General features: G+C 38.8%; 1 protein-coding gene across 1 annotated transcript in view; it reads right to left on the bottom strand.

Moving 5' to 3' along the window:
- TTC8 (tetratricopeptide repeat domain 8) overlaps nt 1-13,157 on the bottom strand; it is a 51,927-nt gene extending 38,770 nt beyond the window's left edge. The window contains exon 1 of the mRNA XM_061182793.1: nt 12,982-13,157. Coding sequence (XP_061038776.1) covers nt 12,982-13,095 — 114 coding nt within the window. The 5' untranslated portion in view covers nt 13,096-13,157. The remainder of the gene's footprint in view (nt 1-12,981) is intronic.
- Nucleotides 13,158-17,018: the final 3,861 nt, after the last annotated feature.

Below are 17,018 nucleotides of genomic sequence, written 5' to 3'. Positions count from 1 at the left end.
CAAGCTTTTTTACCTTGTTCACTTTTGAATTTTCTATAACACCTATGGTTTGTGTACACAATAGGTATTCCAAAAATGTTGACTTGAACTAAGATCAATTTTTCCCACTTCCCAATAACTAATCAACACAATCTTGGTTGCTTTGTGATCTAGCCAGTAGAAAACCTGCTAGAAAGTAGGGGAAAAAATGGAAAGGTAATTAAGGAACCTAGAAAGTATCTTATCAGCTTTGCTTTACCCTGAGAAATTAGATGTAAAGGTGAGCACAATTAAATACCTTGTTAAATATTTAAAACTGCTTTATCAGAAAAGTTTACCTTTCTGCTTCAATAGAAGCAGAGAGCAATAAAGCTTGGTGTCCTGTGGCAGATTTGGGGAGAAGGCAACCCTTGAGGCAGCAGTGTAGGACCGACTCTGTACTACAGGGGGAGCAGCAGCAAGGGAAATCTGGAAAGGGGTTAGGCCTCATCATACTAGGAATCTGACCGTGAAGCATGCTGCACGAAGGCAAGGGACCGAGGGAGGAACAGATGGAGGCTACAAGAGGACCAGAGAGTCCTCACATAAGGATATCGAGATGCACTGAATCATCAGCGTGTATTTACTGAGCACCTCCTACTTATGTAGCACTGGGCTAGGTTCTGAGAAGGAAACGCGAGAAGATGAAAACACGGATCCTCATTTTCCTGAACATATCACCTACTGGATTAAATAACAAGGCAAAGCAATGCATGATATGTGACAAATGTGCTACATGGAAAATGGTTTTACAAGAATTAGAAGGCAGAGATCCTTTTGTGGGCTAAAGTAATTGGCATGTATATTTTTTAAAATTTTTAAAGAAAAAGAATTTTTAAAAGTCTTCATGCTTTCCTTTTAATGGGAACAAAAGGAAATTACATTGTTGCCTTTGGTCCTCACCATGAGGTATTGTCTCCCCTGTGTGAGTCCAGGTCCTCCCAGAAGCAGATGCCAAGAGGGGATTGAATGTGCAGGGCAGAAATACAGACACAGATGTAGAGAACAAACGTATGGGGGGAAAGTGGCGGGGGGAGGATGGGGTGGTGGTGGGATGAATTGGGAGATTGGGATTGACATATATACAACTAATGTGTATAAAATGGATAACTAATAAGAACCTGCTGTATAAAAAAATAAATTTAGGGCTTCCCTGGTGGCACAGTGGTTGGGAGTCTGCCTGCCAATGCAGGGGACACGGGTTCGAGCCCTGGTCTGGGAAGATCCCACATGCCGCGGAGCGACTAGGCCCGTGAGCCACAATTGCTGAGCCTGCGCGTCTGGAGCCTGTGCTCCGCAACAAGAGAGGCCGCGATAGTGAGAGGCCTGCGCACCGCGATGAAGAGTGGCCCCCACTTGCTGCAACTGGAGAAAGCCCTCACACAGAAACGAAGACCCAACACAGCCATAAATAAATAAATAAATAAAATTAAAAAAAAAAAAAATAAATAAATAAATAAATTTAAAAAAAATGTTGAAATGAAAAATATATATATATAACATCAGTTGTCCACAGAGCTTATCATCACAAGAGACAGCCTACCACAGGAAAAAAAAAAAAAAAGAAGGCTGTCTTCACAATATATTTAGGTTCCTCAAGTGAAATTACATTTGATTAGATTATTGGGGTTTTGTCTTGTACTTTTCTAGTTGAGGTTTACTGGATTCTTATCAGGTAACTTAGAATAAAATATTTCAAACGTTATGTGTAAATTTAACACAATTGAATGAGCAGAATATGGACCCAAAGAACTAATGTGTTTGTTAAAAAAGTCAGTTCCAATTGGAACTGCATCTAACTGTGGGAGCCACCAAAGATTAGGAAAGGTGCCAGATCGATACAGCTATTCTCAGGGGTCAAGGACGTCGTCACTCGTCACTGGCTTGGACTAATGGTTTAATTTAACTTTAAAGATGGAAATAAGTAATCCTGATTTATCTTAGGTCCTCACAGTTCCTATTGCCCTGCAAGTATCTGATGGCTTTAATTTTTCAAAAGGCCATATTCTTTGCTCAGCACCCCTGGTGGACAGGAGGAAGGACTGCAGCATTTTCTGTTCACACAGTAAAGCAGGATGTGGGCTTCACTAGTTCATTCCCATATTCCCAGGGAGCACCTACTGCACGGCGGGTCCTGGGAACAGAGATGAGTCACAGCCCAAGTTCTAGCTCATAAGAATTTCAGTGTTATGGGGAAAGTGTAAAAACGAAAACCTGGAACATGCTATAGAAGGACAAAGAAAGGCAGGCAGCTGCCTTGGGGTGGAAGAAAAGGTAAAGGAGGAGAGTTTGCCCCACAGCCAAGACAGGAGAGCACGCGCCAGGTAGAGCGCATAGGGCAAAGGAAGGCCAGCTTGAGGGCTCATTTGGAGAAACAAGAGTGTGGTAGAAGAATCAGGTTCAGCTGAGGAGAAGCTGCTTGAGAAGAAGCTGGAGAAAAAGGCAGGGGCCAATGAGGGATCCTGTATGCCACCTGTATGCCATGATGAGGAGCTAATAAAGCTTCAGGAGTATGATTTGGAGTCCTAGTTAAATTGACTCTCTAAAAGTCAAGTTTTTATTATTACAGTATCATTTATACAGTTGGATATTAATTATCCATGCACATATTTTTTAAATTATTTTCATACTCATTCTGTTATCTCATAGTCCAATCCATCATGCTTCTTGACTTCTATCCTTCTACTAACCCCTCAAATATTAAGAAGGTGCAAATTATTTTACATCAGGCTAAGCAAAACATAGGAAAGTAAATCCACTATTCCCTCCCAACCAAATGAACATATGCTTCAGAAGCCAAATAGGAAGATTTTTTTTTTAATTTTATTCCATAAGAATTCACTTTTTCAAAAAGGTAAATCTATATTTGTTTCAGTTTCTAAAACCTCATTATTAAGAAGTAGAAATAATGATGTGAATTTCTGATATTTAAAGATCTGCAATAAGATCTACTTGCATCATTACTTAATTTTAAATTTCATCAGTATTTGAGAATATTAATTTTCCTGACTTTCCTCCTTCTATCCTAACAAAAAATGACCTTGAAAATCATGTATCACTGCTTGATTAAACATCAGATTGTATTCAAAGAACTGCTCTGGGCAACAGGAACGATTCTTGGAATTTTAATGAAAACATTTTATTTTGGAGGCAAGCCAACTATGTTTTACAGCCCTAAATTCCTCTGCCTGCTTAAATTTTTTTTAAGTTCAAAACTAATCAGTGATTAAAATAAAATGCATACAATATTGTAAATCAACTATACTCCAACAAAAACTTTAAAAAATAAAGTAAAATGCATAACAAAGCAAATTGGTAACCCTACACTGCCACTTGAATCTGAATAAAACTATAAATTGGTTTTTATCAGAAATACTTAAGTTGTTAATAAATGACAGGGTCATGCAGTTTATGTAGATAAATTTGAATACCTACGTATTGGAAGTCCTGTAAAATCGATAAAAATAATAGATGCTTAGGAATTTTTTTTTAAGGGAAAAGCATAGATTCTCCCAATCTAAATGAGTAATCATCACATCAATTATTTCCTTTTTTAGGCCATTACTCTTGAGGCAACTATCTGCCAGCTAACATCAGGAAAATACTGACTTACCTGTACTACCTTCTGTGAGGTTAATCCAATTTTAGTGATAAAAATAGACAAATGAAAAGGTTAAAACTCTACTAACTGAGTAAAACAGGTTTACACTGTTTTGTTCCTCTTAATACAGACTGCAAGGCGATGTAAGGCCTTTTAAGGCATGTAAGAAACAATTTTACTAAGTTATTCTTAGAATAAAGCTACCAAAAGAACAGTCTGTCTAACCTGATTTAGACATCATGAGAATCAGTAACATTTGACACTCTGCCTACTCTATGAAAATGAAAATTTAGGCACAAAATGTTGAATTGTTATTGTAAAGCCTCATTTATTTTGAAGTGATAAAAACCTGCAAAAGAGGAAAGGCAAAATGTGTGAATAGTGAGCTCAAAAGAATCCAGTCAGCCTTGTTCCCTTCTGATTCTTTTAGATCACTATCCAATTAAGTCTATAGTAACAGAGCAGGAAATATCAAATACAGGTCCTTCATGAAGTCCCTGTGCTGGTTTGAAACTTTCAAATACCATTGAAAGTTTTCAAACCATACCAACAATGCAAATTATTGATGTTTTAATTTAATTTTAACTTTAATCAAAATCTTCCAAAATTGGGCTTCCCTGGTGGCGCAGTGGTTGAGAATCTGCCTGCCAATGCAGGGGACGCGGGTTCAAGCCCTGGTCTGGGAAGATCCCACATGCCGCGGAGCAACTAGGCCCGTGAGCCACAACTACTGAGCCTGCTTGCCTGGAGCCTGTGCTCCGCAACAAGAGAGGCCACGACAGTGAGAGGCCCGCGCACCGCGATGAAGAGTGGCCCCACACTTGCCACAACTAGAGAAAGCCCTCCCACAGAAACGAAGACCCAACACAGCCCAAAATAAATAAATTAATTAATTAATTAATAAAAAAAAATCCTCCAAAATTACTGAAAACAAAAGGCACATTACTTACTCTATTTATACCTTAGGTGATTCTTATGACTTGTACATGTATTATACAAAAAATAGTTTTGCACCCTCTGTCAATTTGGAAATCATGATTATGAACATTCCAATGACAAATGTCATCCTTTTAAAGAACAGAGTACTACATTTTAACCTATTTACCATGTTTGTTTGAAACTACACAGGCCTCCATCAGAGTATTTTGTATACTACTTTCTTCTAAAAGGTTTGATAATTACGCATGTAAACCCCATGAGGTTCAAATTGTTTATTTATCTAAAAAACACTTAAAATTCACTCTTGCTTGGCAGGGCAAACCCCTGGCAATATTTAAGTTCTCTGATTTACAGCTCTCTCGTCCCTTCTCCTTATTCCCAGACTTACTGGAAACCCTCTTGGGCTAAAAGCTTCACTGGCCAGGAGGCCCCCTAACCAGACCTCCTCTTCCTGCATTCCCTTCCCACTCATCTACTGTCTCATCCAGTTAGCAGGTCTCTCTGGCCACCTCCCATTTCTAACAAAGTTCATTTGGTAGATGTGGCTGTCTGGCTAAGTCTCTTCTTCCTCACAGCGGCAGGCACCTCTATCTAAAAACAAGACCTTCCCAAGCAGAGTCGGCCTACTCTTTACTCAAGACGTATGATCCAATCCATCACAGTCTTTTCAGACACTCCTGACATCTTGGCTCCCTTTCTAAGCCTCTGACTCCCCTTGCCTCCGCCTTTATTTTTCTCATCCTCTAGGTCAATACTGGTCATTTCTATTTAAGCTACAAGTCTTAATGAATAGAGTGCCCTAGTTTTACATCCATAGACACAAAGTATTGGAAATATAATAGTTTATAGTTCTATAAGAAGGTACAGAATGCCTGGTAGATATAGCTAATTTTATAACAGCACAAGTAGATAGGCAGCTAATTTTCTAATCTATTGCAACAACTAAGCAATAGTAATTAAACTATTCTCTAAACTAAAGGTTGCAGCTAAACCTTTACCTGAGACACTGGCAATTCTGGATCTGGTTCCTGGAAAGCATTAAGAAGGTAGTAAACATTTTTAGGATAATACAGTTTCTAAAATTAAAAGTCTTAATGACCAACCAAGTATTTGTAGGTGGACTCAAACTCATTCAATAAAAACCCAAACATGAACTTTAATCTTTCCCCAAAAGTGCCCTCACAAGTTCTGTAAAAGTAACACCCTATCCACTGAAGAGTGCTAAATTTTCTACGATCAGAAAATTCTAATTACTCTAACCTCACTTAGAGCACAGAGAAGAGATCTTTACATATTTAATGAATTCACAGTATTTCAGGAATTAAAAATAATTTTATAACTATACCAAGGAAGCTATTTTTATATTCAAAAACAAGTTCATGGTAGTTAAAGCATTCAGACTTTAATCACTTGAGGAGGAGGAGGAAAATCCACATACTATAAACCCTTCTATTCCCCATAAACATAATGGGATCAGTGGCTAAAGATAAGAAATTAATTCTGACGGCAATGTCTTCCGAGAAATTTTTGTGAATAGACTATGTAATATATATCAGGGCCAGGTGCTGATAAACTCAGGGTTTTTTTCTGTCCAAAATTAAATAGAAATGCATTGGTTAAAAAAACAGATTTATAACAAATTTATTTATAAAAGATCTACACTTTCACGTCTACAGTCAGCAGCCTCTGAATACTCAATCTGCAGCATGTTTTACTGGGAAAGCTACTAAGAAACAGAAAAAGGAAAGAAAAAAAAAATCCTTGCTTTCCTTGCTTTCTACAGCTCTAAAATCCAAAAAAAAAATACCAGAAATATTTTTTTAAGAATATATTATGTGTGCAAGCAATGTGTAAACCATCTGGTCACCAAGCAAGGATAAGCAATTTCTTTCGCATGACACACAGTAGCAACAAGAGAGGAAAAGGCTAAACTAAGCTAGAAAGTGAGAGCCCTAGCGGGTGGGAGTTAGAGAATACTTGGCAATCAGCTGAACAGAACACAAAACAGCAACTAAGAAGACACAGTAATTGGAGGTTTTCAATGCCAGTGTGCAGAAGAAATAGTTGGAAAAAGAACAGATTTCCTAGATCCCACAATCCATATTTAGAGAAATACACTGATACAGGCAATGAGATGACAGAAGAAATAACCCCTTCTATTCTTTCTTCTATTTATTTGTATATGTGTCTAAATGACCCCCCATTATCTCATTTGAGTCCCACAACAACCATTTCAGGGAGGCAGGTAAGTGTTATTATGCATTTTACAGATCAGGAAACAAACTCAGAGATGTCATGTAATTTGCTCAAGGTCACACGAAGAAGCCAGAGCTCTTTCTTGCCAGTCCTCCTTGGAGATTAAAAAAAATGAGTTGGATGCATAGTAAGGCAGGATTGAAGGGTAAAGTGTAGGAGAGATACAAGATAAGTTCCATATAGAAACAGGTAAAAAAGTTTACCAGAGGTGATTGTAGACAGCGTTTGAAAAGGAAAACAGTTAAAGGAGACAGAGCCACAGAGAGTAAGTAAACGCTGGACGCTTGTTAGTTGGCCAAGGGCAGGGAGATTCCTCCAGTGGCCCAAACTGACCCCGGCAGCTCAGCCTCAGAGCGCTCTGTTCACCAGCGAACGCCTCCATGCTCTCTGTGTCTCGTCCTGCCCCGCAGGATCGCACTTACGACTTACCAGGCAGGTAAGATGAAAGGTAGAGAAGCAGGGGTCCCCAGTGAGCTGTATGTTAGTAGTTGGTTGAGACAATGATCTGGTGATCCAAGCCAAATAAACATCTTTCTGTATGATTATCTTATTTATTTCCTCATTGGGGCCATGGAGACTTATAACCAGGCGTTCTTTTGATTCTGTACTCTGCAGAGCAGTTCACGTTGCTGAATTTCAGCCTTTTCTGCACCTTCAAACCACTGACAGTAATAACCCCCTCCTCTCTGCAACATCTCTCATTATAAGCAGAGATTGGGGGTGGGAAGAAAAATGTGAATTACCCCCATTCTGATAAACAGCTAACCCTCCCACTCCCAGAATCACAGATTTTAACAATTTAAAAATCTATCAGAAATCTACCCCATTAAGAAAAGTATATTAACTTTAAAAAAAAAAAAAAAAACAACCACCTCTATGTTTTATGAACTGTTGAATTATACTGGAGCTAAAATCGGGGCTGCTTTTAAAGCCATGAATCTGACATATGGAACACAAAGAACGGTAATTAGATTAAGCAACTGATCAGGACGACCGACATGAGCTGTAGAAGCAAGCATTCCCTCTAGGTCATGTTGCTGCATGGAAGGCCATTTTGCATGTCTCTCTTTTATGTCTTGTAACTTTTAACCACTTTTCTAGTCACGATTTAGAGAAAACTTTGAAAAAAGACAACACTTCTCTATGAATTGATTGTTCCTACTGTCTTTTGTCAAATGGGGAAACTACGATGAATTAACCAGTTATCCTTCTTTATTCTTAACTGATCAGAACTTTAATGTCCTTCATGCTTACAGACCCTGCCCTCTGTTTCACACCATTCTGCATCTCGGAAAAGCAGTTCAGAATCCATCTTTTTCAGGAACCCACCCCAAACTTCATGTTATTATCTTCAACCTACCCTTCAGTCCTTCCGTATCCAAATAAAATTGTTCTACTCTAAGGAAACAAGCTGGTCCATAGTATATAATACCTCTCCGGCCAACCTGACTACTCTGACTTGGCAAGAATCAAAACTAAATAAAATCCACATGTCCTAATAGAAAATAAAAGGCACTAATTAAATATTTTTGATGATACTATACCAAAATGGTATCTCTTAAAGGAGAACTAAATGTAGAAGAAATAGTCTTAGAGGTGGGCTTCATTCCAAAAGGTTAATGTATCACCACCGAAACGTCTTTTTGAAGCTCCCTGGACCAGCTTATAAAAAGATTAGCAAATAGCAAATCACTTTAGAGAGGTTCTCCTCATCTGGGAGAAAAATAAGCAAAACCTAAAGTGAATATTAACATAAAAAACAAAAGCTATTTTTGTTCTAGAAAAAAAAAAAGCAAGAGCAAAAATGAATCCATTTGGCACTCAGGAGAAATATTTTAATTTCCTTTCTCTTCCATGTGTCCAGGCACTGCTTCAAAGTCACTCATTTGTAATAAAATCAGTTGCGTGGCACAGGAATGGTAATTCAAGAAGCTGCAGAGGAAAAATATTCTGCTTTAAAATGTAGAAGCCTCACAAAAAAGCCCATGAGGCTAAAGGGGTACATGAAGATAAGCCAGGGAAACCGCAGGGGCTGAGGACCACCTGCCTCTGCTCTGATCATATTACCGTTAGCTTTTCATAGATTGCTAGTCTCTCCATTTAACTTCCTCCACTGAAACAAGAGCGTTGTGAAGAAATACCAATGATGATAATGACTATCAGAAATACTCTCCTGGAGGGATCCAGGAAGAATTTGCTCAACTGATTTAAAAAAAAACAACTGACCCTCAAAATAAGAAATGAATTAAGAATGTCCATAATGCAATTACATTTGTATGAAAAGGTGAATACAGATAAGAACCTATGGTGCTGAGAATTAGGATGGGGGGCAGGGAGAAGCAAAGACCACCAGGCAATTAGGGTGATCTCCATAAACAGAGGGGAAGCTGGCACACATAAATAACACCATCCAGATGCATATATGAATATGATCAAGGCAGTCATTCAGCAAAATACATAATGACGGCACCTGTGTGCCAGATTCTGTGCCATTCCATACAGATCTGCCATCCTGGACTCATATTCTAAGAGAAAGAATGAGAATTTTCAAGCTTTTAATCAAAGGAACCTCCTAAAGCTTCCTAAAGCTCCTCATTAAATGCATCAGCACTCTAACATAAATATTTAAATTCTTTTTAATTAATTCAGAAAAAAGCAGGATTTCTTTAAGCTTGGGGAAATGATACTGGAAAATATTTCCAAAATGAAATAACAATTGGATACAAAATGCACAAATTGGTGCTAAGAGAAGCATACAGAGAAAAAGCGCAGTGTTTAAAGGTTGGATCAAAGAATAACTAATAGGAGTGAACCATGTAAACTTTTCAGAGGCCCTATCCAGGCATCCAAAGGCCAGTTTGGTAAGGTAACATCAAGTTAAAACTTCTGTTCCTGGTGAAGTGCTACTCGTCATTCTGACAATATATATAGTTCCTCCTTAAATAAACTATCTCAGCATAACAAATAAAAAGGATTAGAAAGGGAAAAAATGTCATAAATTTCTTCTAGATCTGGTACAGATTCTCCTCAGCAGCCTTTGATACTTGTAGGAGCTAAACATACCAACCCCTGCTTATAACAATAAAACAGTAACAAAGAATTACATTTTAAAAAACATTTCTAGGATATTAAAATTAATTATGTATCACATTATGAAGTATTATTTCAAATCCACAATAAATAGGACAGTGGAATAGGCCAGGACTTAACAAGATCTGTTGCCATAATGATCTTAACCATGTCAGATGGTTAACCAATGACAACAGCAATATTTCCCAGTATGATCCTGTATCTTTTATTCTTCACTACCATTACAAAATCAGATCCACTAAACATTCCTTGTAACAAGTCTTAATTTTCCAAGAGGGCCAGCAAGGCCTAAAGGGAACTATATAAGAGGCCCAATAAAAAGATCCAAGTTACTACCTTGTTTAGCTGTTAATTTTGGAGACTCTAAATGAAGTTCTTAATTTGTTCACCCTGTTCTCCCTAGGTACAAGGAAAGGGGTCAAGATCTCCGCTACAGCTCCTTCTTAACCATTAATAGAAACGCTGATGCTTTGCCTATGCAGTTCCCAAAGTGACAACATCTCCCCAGGATAAATTTGTACCTCTCCCCTAAAAAAGGAATCAGTCAGCGGTCAAGTAAGTTTCAGAATACTGCCTTAATCAAAATTAGGCAGGTTACCTTCCTTCAGGACTTCTCAGCGCCTTTAATCCATGTACACAGATATGTCAAATTCCCATTTAGCTAAAAATCTTGAAAAAGGAACAGCAAATGGGAAAATGTACTGGAAAAATTTCAGAAACACAGAGTTTTGAAAAATTAGGCTACATAAGCACCAAAGAAGCAGCACAGGATAGACAAAGGGAATGGGCTTACCAGCTTTGTACCTTTGGACAAATTACTTCACCATGTGCCTCAGTGTGCTCTATCTGTAAAATGGGGGAAATAGTACCAACTTCCTAAAATAGCTGAGGATTAAATGAGATAACATATAAAACCCTCTGAATCAAGCCTGACACAGAGTAAATACTCAATAAATGTTACCTGTTATCTTTGTTACATACTTTGCAAGGTTATTCTAAGCAAAGAAATACACATAATTTATAGAATTTATCCCTGGCAAGTAGTAAGCACTCAATAAAAGTTCACTGAACACTGTAAAGTCCTGATCACAGTGTCTAGCACAAACTAAACCTGAATTGCAGTACTGAATGTCACTATGATTACGTCATTAAGATTAGAGACACGGAAAACAAACTATGGTTACCAAAGGGGATAGCAGGGTGCGGGGGTGGGGGGGGCGGGGGGGTGGTGGATAGATTAGCAGTTTGGGATTAACATATACACACTACTATATATAAAATAGATAACCAACAAGGACCTACTGTATAGCACAGGGAACTATATTCAATATCTTGTAATAACCTATAATAGAAAACCTGAAAAAGAATATATGTATGTATAACTGAATTGCTTCGCTGTACACCTGAAACTAACACAACATTGTAAATTAACCATACTTCAATGGTTAAAAATGGTTTAAAAAAAGATTATAAGGTCTTAACCATTAATAAAAACACTGCTGCTTTGCCTATAACACATTTCCTAATGTGACAACATCTCCCTAGGATGATAACAACAAAGATATCTGAGCCTCGCCCACTGCCAAAAAAGGAATCGGTGATCAAATAAGTTTCAGAACTATTGTATTCATCAAAATTAGGCAAAGTTTCTTTCTGCAGAACTCCTCAGAACCTTTAGTACGAATCTCTAAGTAGGGAATATACATTTCCCAAATGCATTTAATGAGGAAACTTTCTTTCACTGAGCACTCTTGGGACTGTTGTTCTTTGGAACACAGAATGGAAACTATCCTTACTCAATGGAAAAATAGAACAATGTCTGGTACATCACTGGTTTGTAACAAACTTTGGTTGTACAAATGTAAAGGGGTCCATATTTTGTCGTGGTTCCCAAACATATTTGCGGGTAGAATCCTTTTTTTTTTTTTTTTTTAAGCAGCATTTGTGGGACTACAATGCCAGGAAACATACTTGGAAGCGTGCTTGTCTATGGAAATGCAGTCCTATTAACCAATGTGACCTAACACAAGCACAACCTAGTTTAGCATTCCTACTAACACAGATTGCTCTGTGGGAGATGTGCTATCTATCTGAAGGCCAGAAGATTCACTTTAATAGGTTATCCTCAATCCATTTGCTGGGCGCTAAGGCAGAGCCTAGTGACAGTTTTCACGCCTCAGTTTACGGAACTCCCCCTCAATTTTCCTTTTTTTTCTAACATCTCCAAGGCAACACCACTAGAGGAAAAGCTGGGAAACTATAACTACATGGGTACGTTCTGCATTTAATAGACGTACTGACAAGCTACCAGAGCTCTGCTCTCCCTTTTTCTCCTTTTTTGTCTCTTCCAGGATCTGCCTGACCACCAGTTGTACCTCTCTTATACCTAGCATACAAGGCTTTTCACTCACTTTAATATTATACTTTATTTAAGAAACCCTAAATACACTACTATAATCAATGCCATCTTTCCTTCTTTTACAGGAACTTTTTTCCCATCCCTCCCTCCTAATAATGAATGTATCTTTTCCTCTCCTAGATTCTCATTCCTCTAATTTGCATTATTTGCCTCAAGTTGCACTCAAGCCCCAGCATCAAAGGCTCCCCACGCTTGGACAACAGTCTTAACATGAACCAGAAGGATTACACGTTTGATCCAAAAGAAAAAAAGGCAGCTATTTCAACAGGGAGTGGGAAGTTACAGATCTTTATGTTTATACATAATGGTTTTAGAAATCAACACCGTACGTGCAGCGAGCTTAAGAGCCCATCCACATGCAAGTATAAAGGAACTAACAAAGTTCGTCACCAAATTGTTCCTTTAAGCGACGTTTGAAGGAAAGGGGCTGCTGAAGTTTGAGGAGGGGGCGGTCGTCGCACAGCACTCGTGGGTCCCGCGGGCAAGGACCCACCGGCCAAGGCTCCAGGGGGTCTCGCTCCAGGTGCCTGTGCTGACCACAAGGTCAATCTCGCCCTGCGCCTTCTTCCCTGGAGACCCCTCCCAGGGACCTGGCAATCCCCCAGAGCCCTCAGCCTTATTGCCGGGATCCACAGGTCTGACGGGGTCCGGCCTGTACCTGGTCGTAAGGGGACTTCTCCAGCATCTGCGTGCACAGATCGGCGCAGAGCTGGAACTTCCTGCGCCTAAAATAGCTCCAGGCCAGGAGCAGCGGCTCCATCTCCGAGCCCATGGCGGCAGAGAGCCGGCAGCGAAACACCAGGGCCCGGCTCAGGGAAGGCGGGGGGGCGAGGAGCAGGCGGCCTCCAGCCCTGCCCGGCAACGCGCGGGGGCAGGGGCCTTGCCAGAGAGGCGCCCTGCATCGCGCCTGAGAATAGGAAAAACAAAACCCACCTCGAGTAGAACTCAGCTATAGGACTGCCAAACCTTGGCTTTAAAAATTGTATACTTTTAAAGGCTACATATTTCATTAATTTTCTAGAAGAAGGAACCGTGGCTAAAGTAAGAGGCAGTGACTTAGACACCTCCAACTGGGGTCCTCCACCCACCCAGAGGAGGACCGGTTGCCTGGCAACCGAACTCTCCGCATACTCTGCCAGTCCCAGAAAAATCCCGAGAGTTGACCGTCCGGCCGGTCGCTGTCATACTCTTACCCTTCAGGCATTCTTACCCCTATCACTTATCCCTCCGACTTTAGAAACACAAACATGAGAACAGTTTCTCCAATACCATCTCGCCCACCAGAACCCAAAGACCTAAATCCTAAAACTCCCAGTCTGTTTCTCTAAAACCCTCTCACCCAATCTCGGTGTCCGAATGAAAAGGTACATTGAGGATTGCTTAGTCCAAACCGTTCGTTTTACAGATAAGAAACTGAGATGAGCTCAGAGAAATTATTAACCTAGTGTGGCGTGGAGTTAGGGAGCTGGATTGTAATCCAGATGACTAAAAACTGTTAATACCATTTGTTAATTCCACGATGCCTAGGGGTTCTGGATTATAAATCGGTGACATTTTTGCCAAACAAAATAATGTACGAAAAAAAAATTTTTAAGGAGGTTTTGAAACACCATCTCCACGCACTTGTTGTTTGTCAAATGTTTACTTGTGCAGAGTGATTTCTTCAGGTACAATTCTGACTTTCCTCTAGAGATTTACACAGATGACAAATATCTTTAATGGTTAGGAAAAGAGAAGTGTGACCAAGCTGCTAAGTCCAGGTTGACTTCATTATGGAGGACTAGGGGATATTTTTTCCTTGCCTTCTTCCTACCACAGTGAGAGAGGCAGGAGAGGAAAAGTTAACTCAATATTGAAGAACTTTCTAATCAGGTCTAACTCTCCTTTACAGATAAAAAGCGAACTAACAGCTCTTAGTAAAGATAAATCACTCGTAATTTTCTCAAACCACTAGGGTACCATAATGAAGACATTATACTGAATCCAGATATATATACATCTCATATATATCAAAATGAAAGCTTTCTAAAATAAAAAATGAGTTGTGAGTAGTTTTTTCTCCTTTACTAAGCAGTCATTCTTGAATTTTTGTATCTTGGAAGCAATTATCAGGATTGTGATTATTCCAGTTACGTTTATTGCAATTAGTCCATTTGTGTTTCCCTGGAGGTGCCTCTAGAAATGTAACCTGTTCTAATGCAGCAGCCCACTGTTTCTAGGGGTCAGGACTTTAGGACCGTACATGCTGGAATTGGCACTTGGGCTCAACATTTCACAGGGTCCTTTTGTTTTCTGGTAAAACGTAAGTGGAATCTATGTAAGTGATTCTCAACCCTGGCTCCATATTAGATAGATTATTTTAAGTAAACTATTTTAGAATATATTTAGATTTATGTAAAAGTTACAAGGATAGTACAGAGAGTTCCCATATACTCCTCACCCAGTTTCCCATTGTTAACAACATTACTACAGTACATATGTCACAACGAAGGAACCTACACTGGTATATTACTATTAACTCCAAAATTTATTCAGATTTCCGTAGTTTTCCCCTAATACCCTTTTTCTATTCCAGGATCCCACTTTGGATACCATATTACATTTAGTCATCATGTCTCCTTTGCCTCCTCTGGTCTGTGACAGTTTCTCAGACTTTTCTTGTTTATGATGACTTGACAGTTTTGAAGAGGGCTGGTCAAGTATTTAGTAGAATGTCTGCGGAGCTTTTAAAAATACAGCTGCTCACATTCCATTCCTAGAGATTCTGACTTAAATGGTTTGATATAGGGCTGGAGCATCGGTTTTTTTGTTTTGTTTTGTTTTGTTTTGTTTTTGTTTCCCATGTAAGTCTAATGGGCAGCCAGGGTTAAACAACCACTGTGCTGAGTTCTAAATGGTTTTGTATACATTGTGATTATTGCCAACTTCCTAGAGAAAACTTTGTGTGTGTGTGTGTTTGTGTATATATATATATACATATATATATATGTATATATATATATAATTTTAAGAACATGTAATTCATCTTAGCTTCTTCCAGAAGGCTGTTAATTTTTTTTCTTTCAGAAAAGTCAAGTGGACGAGAAAAACTGTAGAATATTCAGCAAATTGCAGATTAAGCATTTCCAAATGTGGCATAAAATGTTACTTTAAAAGGTTATAAACATTTGTTTTTTTTAATCTTGTTAATATGTGTATAGTTAATTTTATGAATATATAGATAGATTTTGTTACATATTTTATAATTACTAATCCATAATGCAGAAACCTTTTTGGGTTTTTTGGCCATGCCACGCGGCTTGTGGTATCTTAGTTCCCTGACCAGGGATTGAACCTGAGACCTCAGCAGTGAGAGCGTGGAGTCCTAACCACTGGACCTCCAGGGAATTCCCAACCATTATTTTTTTTAATGACATGCTAGTGATAGGAAAGATAGTAGATGTAACAGTTCCTGGTGAAGGGGATAGATAAGAATTACTAGGGCTATTTTCCTACTGGAGAAAATGAAGCATAGAGAAACAACTTAATCTCTTTGAACGGGTCAATTTCACAATCAGAGCTAGATCTCAGTTCATGGATCCTTATCTTTTGCTCTCTAGCAACTGGATCTCTTTAGGTTAATTCAGTTTAAAATCAGATATGGAAGACTGTGTAACTTTAAATGCAAAAGGTTAAATTTTCTTAAATGTTACATTGGAATCACTCAGGCCATTTAAACTTAACCCAAAACAAAAACGGAAATGTAACATGAGGTACTCTCTTGATCAACAGGTCCTATGCTTGGTGATAAGAATGCAGAGAAGAAAAAGACAGATCTGCCCCAAGGGTACTTATACATGAAAAGCAGTTACAGGAAAAAGCATTGGGCTTGCGGTTAGACTTGCTAGCTGTGTTTTCTCCGGCAAATTAGGAATCAAGATAGGATGGTGATTAAAAAGTGGGCTCTAGAGCTAGATTTCCTATATTTGAAACCCTGTCTCTGCCATGCACTAGATGTGAGGATCTTAGGCAAGTGGTTTAATGGCCCTGTACGTCAGAAATGTGCTTCATCCATAACATAATATGTGTTTTCTGTATGCTTTAAGAATTTTAGATTCTGCTTTAAGAATTTCAGACTCTGCTTTAAAGAACAAGAAAAACAATGGGATGGATGAAATTCATAAGAAATGTTAAGAATAGCTAGTAAGTACATCTTTAACCTATAGGACACGTTAAACATAGATAGAATAAATAGACACTTATGTGTTAAATGTAGATTAAACTGATGAAACAAATGAGAGTGTTAATTTGTAGATAGAAAGCGATGGAAAGCAAAACCTTAAATATTCATAAAGCATGGTTCAGCTTTTTCTACCTCAAATTGGCCATCCACTGGTATCAACCCATTCTAGCCCACTTATCCTGTGGTTAAAGCATGCACTGCTGCTCACCAAGTCATCACCGAGCTATAGCTGTGGCCATGCATACTTGCCTTTTCATCTCTTCAGTAGAACAAGCATTTTGGGACCATGAACCTTCCATCTCCGAACTTTCTTGTTTGCCCTCAACTCTGGTTCTTATAACCACACAATCTGTGGTATAGGCAGTTGAGGCAAAGAGTCAGGATATAGGAGACTTGAGTGACCCACAAGTAGTGTGGTCATTCTACCTGCTTTCACTAAATGTCGTAACCTACCTAATCTCTTTCCTCTTGCT

This window comes from Eubalaena glacialis, chromosome 2 (assembly GCF_028564815.1).
Source record: "Eubalaena glacialis isolate mEubGla1 chromosome 2, mEubGla1.1.hap2.+ XY, whole genome shotgun sequence".
Taxonomy (NCBI): Eukaryota; Metazoa; Chordata; class Mammalia; order Artiodactyla; family Balaenidae; genus Eubalaena; species Eubalaena glacialis.
Note: the sequence above shows the minus strand (reverse complement) of the source record. Positions and strands in the feature narration are given on the sequence as shown.